Source organism: Oncorhynchus gorbuscha, linkage group LG05 (assembly GCF_021184085.1).
Source record: "Oncorhynchus gorbuscha isolate QuinsamMale2020 ecotype Even-year linkage group LG05, OgorEven_v1.0, whole genome shotgun sequence".
Lineage (NCBI taxonomy): Eukaryota > Metazoa > Chordata > Actinopteri > Salmoniformes > Salmonidae > Oncorhynchus > Oncorhynchus gorbuscha.
This window is the reverse complement of record NC_060177.1, coordinates 82,256,975-82,264,474: the sequence shown is the minus strand read 5'-3', so window position 1 is coordinate 82,264,474 and position 7,500 is coordinate 82,256,975. Positions and strand designations below refer to the sequence as shown.

The 7,500-nt window shown below is 44.9% G+C and overlaps 1 protein-coding gene across 1 annotated transcript in view; it reads right to left on the bottom strand.

The window, feature by feature from the left end:
• The window catches only part of LOC124034948 (collagen alpha-1(XXVII) chain B-like), a 132,544-nt gene that overhangs the window by 69,025 nt on the left and 56,019 nt on the right, over nt 1-7,500 (bottom strand). The window contains exons 4-5 of the mRNA XM_046348341.1: nt 5,124-5,177; nt 4,748-4,801 (exon numbers count right to left, since the gene is read on the bottom strand). Of these exons, the coding sequence (XP_046204297.1) occupies nt 4,748-4,801; nt 5,124-5,177 (108 nt within the window). The remainder of the gene's footprint in view (nt 1-4,747; nt 4,802-5,123; nt 5,178-7,500) is intronic.

Below are 7,500 nucleotides of genomic sequence, written 5' to 3'. Positions count from 1 at the left end.
CCGTAGCCTTATGAGGACAAGGAAGGAGCCAATGCACGTCCATGGAGAAGGGAAAGGAGGGAAGAATATGTCTGGGCTCCAGAGCCAGCGACATACAGCTGAGCACCGAGGAGAGAAATGATGCAGTCTCTGATCTGAGGCTCCCTGCCAGAGAGACAGAGGAGCAGTCTCTGATCTGAGCCTCCCTGCCAGAGAGACAGAGGAGCAGTCTCTGATCTGAGGCTCCCTGCCAGAGAGACAGAGGAGCAGTCTCTGATCTGAGCCTCCCTGCCAGAGAGACAGAGGAGCAGTCTCTGATCTGAGCCTCCCTGCCAGAGAGACAGGAGACACCTGAAACCCCACCTCTTTAAGGAATACCTAGGACAGGATAAGTAATCCCTCTCACCCCCCCCCTTTAAGATTTAGATGCACTATTGTAAAGTGACTGTTCCACTGGATGTCATAAGGTGAATGCACCAATTTGTAAGTCGCTCTGGATAAGAGCGTCTGCTAAATGACTTAAATGTAAAATGTAAATGTAAATCTGAGCCTCACTGCCAGAGAGACAGAGGAGCAGTCTCTGATCTGAGGCACCCTGCCAGAGAGACAGAGGAGCAGTCTCTGATCTGAGGCTCCCTGCCAGAGAGACAGAGGAGCAGTCTCTGATCTGAGGCACCCTGCCAGAGAGACAGAGGAGCAGTCTCTGATCTGAGGCTCCCTGCCAGAGAGACAGAGGAGCAGTCTCTGATCTGAGGCTCCCTGCCAGAGAGACAGAGGAGCAGTCCCTGGTCTGAGGCTCCCTGTCTACATGTGTGCCATTGAAGGTGTATTACAGTCCGAATGTTATGTGAACATAAGCCCAGTTAGTTGAATAATGTGATTCAAATAGCCTTGTAGTATCTGTTGCTATAAACTGTATTGGCGGAGAAGTATGTGCCTGAACACATAGTCCCGAGCAGTGTACACAGCCATTGCTCTCGGTTTAGAGAACATCGAAGAAAACACTACTTTATCATAAATATAATAATATATAGGAACGAGGCAGGGTCTTGACCATGATCCACAGTTGTACATGCACATCACAAGGTCTAATCTCTCCCATCTTGTATGAAGCAGTAAAATGACTTTGGCAGACAGATAATATTCTTTCCTTTGGATTCTTTCATTATAAATGAGAAACTGGCTTCATGTTCTCATGTCTTTCATCCCCATGTTACAATATTAACTGTGACAGAGATTAGTAGAAAATATGCCATTTTGCACAAATTACACCCTTACACCAATGCCATTCTCTCCTGAACAAATAGGAAACCTAACCAAGGCCCATCCACCAAACGTGTCAGACCATTACCTATAGCCAGGAATATGAAGGGAAAGTCTAGGAGAAAAAAGACTCAGCTAGTGTCTAATAAACATCAGAGCAATTTCAATATGCCAATGATATCATGGCTGGGCTGGCAGTGGAAAGAGCAGGGTCCAGATGCATGTGAGCAAGCATTCACACACACACACACACACACACACACACACACACACACACACACACACACACACACACACACACACACACACACACACACACACACACACACACACACACACACACACACACACACACACACACACACACACACACACACACACACACACACACACACCGCTCCACTACATCCAGGTCCAAGGCTGGTAATGCTCTCCACAGTGTGTCAGTTTCCCCACCAGCCTCTTCTGATTTACTAGCCCAACCGCTGACTGTGTCTGTCTGACTGCAGGGTTACCTTGGCCCACGATATATTTTACATGTTTCCCACAGAGGGAGAGGAAGACACAGACTCTGTCTGGCCCCAGGCCAGGGACAAGGCCATGGGGTAGAACTTCAAGAGGCACAGGGAGCAAGTGCCCACACAGCTGTTGAGATTACAGGGTACTGTACGTACAGTAGAACACAGTCAGTGAGGTTACATGGTACTGTAGAACACAGTCGGTGAGGTTACATGGTACTGTAGAACACAGTCAGTGAGGTTACATGGTACTGTAGAACACAGTCAGTGAGATTACAGGGTACTGTAGAACACAGTCAGTGAGGTTACAGGGTACTGTAGAACACAGTCAGTGAGGTTACAGGGTACTGTAGAACACAGTCAGTGAGGTGACATGGTACTGTAGAACACAGTCGGTGAGGTTACATGGTACTGTAGAACACAGTCAGTGAGGTTACATGGTACTGTAGAACACAGCCGGTGAGTTTACATGGTACTGTAGAACACAGTCGGTGAGGTTATAGGGTACTGTAGAACACAGTCGGTGAGATTACATGGTACTGTAGAACACAGTCGGTGAGGTTACAGGGTACTGTAGAACACAGTCGGTGAGATTACATGGTACTGTAGAACACAGTCGGTGAGATTACATGGTACTGTAGAACACAGTCAGTGAGATTACATGGTACTGTAGAACACAGTCGGTGAGATTACATGGTACTGTAGAACACAGTCAGTGAGGTTACAGGGTACTGTAGAACACAGTCAGTGAGGTTACAGGGTACTGTAGAACACAGTCAGTGAGGTTACAGGGTACTGTAGAACACAGTCAGTGAGGTTACAGGGTACTGTAGAACACAGTCAGTGAGGTTACAGGGTACTGTAGAACACAGTCAGTGAGGTTACAGGGTACTGTAGAACACAGTCAGTGAGATTACAGGGTTCTGTAGAACACAGTCAGTGAGATTACAGGGTACTATAGAACACAGTCAGTGAGATTACAGGGTACTGTAGAACACAGTCAGTGAGATTCAGGGTACTGTAGAACACAGTCAGTGAGATTACAGGGTACTGTAGAACACAGTCAGTGAGATTACAGGGTACTGTAGAACACAGTCAGTGACCACAAAATAGTGAGATGTCTATGAGTTGGCCTTAGTAACTAAACTAAACACATAACTTTCAGCTACATCCCAGCGGAATTCTGAGGTTTCTCATGCTGACAATAGTGAGTAAGCGATAAAATATTCCCCAGCTGGACACCCACCCCCCTACAGTACATTAGTTAGAGGGATGTAACAGTCACTAACCCCTACAGTACATTAGTTAGAGGGATGTAACAGTCACTAACCCCTACAGTACATTGGTTAGAGGGATGTAACAGTCACTTAACCTCTGTCCACACTTAGAGAGAAGCTGCAATTACCATCATTCAACTCTTTAATGGAAGAAAGAGACTCTATTTTCCCATAAACTATTTTTTCCATTACGCACATCATACCCTGTGCATCCCAAATGGCTCCCTATTCCCTATGTGGGTTCTGGTCAAAAGTAGTGCACTACATTGGGAATAGGGTGCCATTTAGTATGCACACACATGGACAGCTGAAAGAGACCCTCTATTTTACTGTAGTGAATGAAACAACCTTGACTGGAGCCTAAGCCAGATGGTCTTTCAGCGCCAGCCGGTCCTATGGCGTAGCTGTTGTTTCTACTCCAGGTTCAGACTTTACTGCTCTCATACAAATGTGTCCAAAACGTACTGCATGTTGATAAACAAAGCACATCGTCATTAGGGAGACGGTGTTCATTTTTAATTAGCACCAGTTCAGCTCTGGGTTTAAATAGTTTTTGTTTTCTTTCAAAAAGCATTTTGGAATAGCCCCAAAAGTGCAAACGCCGGCAATCTGGCACTCCAGGCAGAATCAATCAAACACTTAAACGTTGTTGAAAGAAAACGTATGATTTGAACCCAGGTCTGCACTGGTTGGTTGGAGACCTAAAGCACCCCTAGTTGTAAGATCTCTGGACTTACATTTCTGAATTGTACTCAGAGTTTCTGTTTTTCTTCTCTCTCTGGCAGTGGATCATGTGTGGAATAACCCAATGATACACTGCCTGCCAGCAGTAATTTAGGAGAGATAGTGTCTCCAAGTCTTTTCCCACCAGATTTTAATATTTTATTTTCTGGTAATGAAAAACATGTGTTTGCTGCAAGGCAGCATGGGGCACGGAGCAGATGTCCTTCCTCCCACCTGAGTGTGTGTAATAGTCTCCCATGGGACATGTGTGATTAAGCTGTGTTACATGCCCTGGGCAAGGCCAGGACTGAAGTAATCAAACACTGGCAGCCTGGTGAACTGACACGTGTGACTGACCGTCAAAGAAATGAGCAACCTAGAAAATGACTGAATAAGGATCCTCCTCCTCAGTTTGGACGTGTTGATTTGAGGCAGTGCACCAAAGCAGCTGAAGCCGTAACAAAATGTCAGTTACTAAACATAGTAGCTGCAGAATACTGTTGAGAACGGTTGTCAAAGGGAGGCAATGACATAACATTTTGAGCTGCATGGAGTGAAAGCGTGATTCCAACTGTGAAAGTTTCCCACCCCAAAAAAAGACTCTCCTCAATCGCCCTCCTTGTATTGGAAGCCATTAGTGATGATGTCACAACCCAGCTATTCCATTCCAATCCGCCTCCTCCAGAGTCCTGAAGAAGAGTCTGTCTGAACCACATTAAACGTACAGGACTACTACGCCTTCACTATGATAGGCTCTTCTCCAAATAAGAGAATAAGCATAATTTGAAAAAAAAGAATGCTCTTGGTTTCAGCCCTCCTAACCACTACTCTTTGAGATTCCTGCTGGACACAGCTCAAAAGAGATGTAGGAGTGGGCAGGCAGGGTGAAGCCTAGGATTTAGTGCCCTTCAATGTGGTCTATTGTACTCATTCAAAGAGTCTGATTCATAGAGTAATGTGAGCATGGCAGGATTAAGGGTCTCCTACCTTTCTACCAACTTGACCAGTCAGTCCAAGAGGTCCTGAAGCACCACGGTCTCCCTAGACAGATCAGAATTACAGATGTACATACAGTTACAAGTCAACTTCATACTCTTCATGTCCATGAAACACGTCTCTACTACATTACTTGCTACTTGCCAGCTAACACATTAGGTCATATCGGACAATATTGAAAATTGGGCTATTGCAAAATGTGTTTCCAATTTGTTGAGTAACTCTCAATGACAAAAGCTCAATGATATGATTCTCTGTTACAGCTAACTTATTATAATATTGAATTATTACATTATCCCGTGTTATTAGGTTAGCTGTTGTTACACTCTCCCTTTTTAAAGAACACTGAAAAACACAAGATACTCACTCTCTCTCCTTTTGGAGCTCTGCCCGGTGAAAGGCCAGGGTCTCCTTTCCGTCCCTGGAACAGAGTACACACACACACGCACACGCACACGCACGCGCGCACACACACACACACACACACACACACACACACACACACACACACACACACACACACACACACACACACACACACACACACACACACACACACACACACACACACACACACACACACACACACACACACACACACACACACACACACACACACACACACGGAGAGAAACAGAGACAGAGAGAGAGACAGAGAAATAAACTGTTTAGATTCCCCTGATTCTCCACTTATGGCATTAGTCTCCAAATACTGAACAGATGTACAGTCGTGGCCAAAGGTTTTGAGAATGACACAAATATTAATTTTCACAAAGTTTGCTGTCTCAGTTTGTATGATGGCAATTTGCATATACTACAGAATGTTATGAAGAGTGATCAAAGTCACTCTTTGCCATGCAAATGAACTGAATCCCCCAAAAACATTTCCACTGCATTTCAGCCCTATCAGAAAAGGACCAGCTGACATCATGTCAGTGATTCTCTCGTTAACACAGGTGTGAGTGTTGACGAGGACAAGGCTGGAGATCACTGTCATGCTGATTGAGTTTGAATAACAGACTGGAAGCTTCAAAAGGAGGGTGGTGCTTGGAATCATTGTTCTTCCTCTGTCAACCATGGTTACCTGCAAGGAAACACGTGCCGTCATCATTGCTTTGCACAAGAAGGGCTTCAAAGGCAAGGATATTGCTGCCAGTAAGATTGCACCTATATCAACCATTTATCAGATCATCAAGAACTTCAAGGAGAGAGGTTCAATTGTTGTGAAGAAGGCTTCAGGGAGCACAAGAAAGTCCAGCAAGCGCCAGGATCATTTCCTAAAGTTGATTCAGCTGCGGGATCGGGGCACCACCAGTACAGAGCTTGCTCAGGAATGGCAGCAGGCAGGTGTGAGTGCATCTGCACACACAGTGAGGCGAAGACTTTTGGAGGATGGCCTGGTGTCAAAAAGGGCAGCAAAGAAGCCACTTCTCTCCAGGAACAACATCAGGGACAGACTGATAATTCTGCAAAGGGAACAGGGATTGGACTGCTGACGACTGGAGTAAAGTCATTTTCTTTTCTCTCTTTCCGATTGTTTGGGGCATCCGGAAAAAAGCTTGTCTGGAGAAGACAAGGTGAGCACAACCATCAGTTCTGTGTCATGCCAACAGTAAAGCAACCTGAGATCATTCATGTGTGGGGTTGCATCTCAGCTAAGGGAGTGGGCTCACTCACAATTTTGCCTAAGAACACAGCCATGAATAAAGAATGGTACCAACACATTCTCAGAGAGCAACTTCTCCCAACCATCCAGGAACAGTTTGGTGATGAACAAGGCCTTTTCCAGCATGATGGAGCACCTTGCCATAAGGTGCTCGGGGAACAAAACATAGATATTTTGGGTTCCTGGCCAGGAAACTTCCCAGACCGTAAACCCATTGAGAATTTGTGGTTAATCCTCAAGAGGCGGGTGGACAAACAAAACCCCACAAATTCTGACCAACTCCAAGAATGTATTATGCAAGAATGGACTGCCATCAGTCAGGATGTGGCCCAGAAGTTAATTGACAGCATAACATTTGACAGCATAATATTTCTGTCACTCTCAAAACATTTGGCCACGACTGTAGATTTCTGAAATCTTGAAAGAATGTTCAGGACAGCGACTTGATTCCCCTAGATAGTATTTATTACTGTTGTGTTTTGAAGCAAACTGCTTCGTCAAAGCACAGATGTTGATATCTCCCATATACCTCAACTTAAAGAGCCAACTCAATGTTACAGTATATATGAGTTAAAGTAAAAAGTTATTCTCACATGCGCCGAATACAACAAGTATACTTTACCGTGAAATGCTTGTTTTACGAGCCCTTCCCAACAATACAGAGTTTAATTTATTAGATTTCCTTATAAAAATTGTAACACGAGGAATAAAACACACAAGGATGGAGCAAAATACAGGGAGTACCAGTACCAGATCAATGTGGAGCTATATACAGGGAGTACCAGATCAATGTGGAGCTATATACAGGGAGTACCAGATCAATGTGGAGCTATATACAGGGAGTACCAGTACCAGATCAATGCGGAGCTATATACAGGGAGTACCAGATCAATGTGGAGCTATATACAGGGAGTACCAGATCAATGTGGAGCTATATACAGGGAGTACCAGATCAATGTGGAGCTATATACAGGGAGTACCAGATCAATGTGGAGCTATATACAGGGAGTACCAGTACCAGATCAATGCGGAGCTATATACAGGGAGTACCAGTACCAGACGAATGTGGAGCTATATA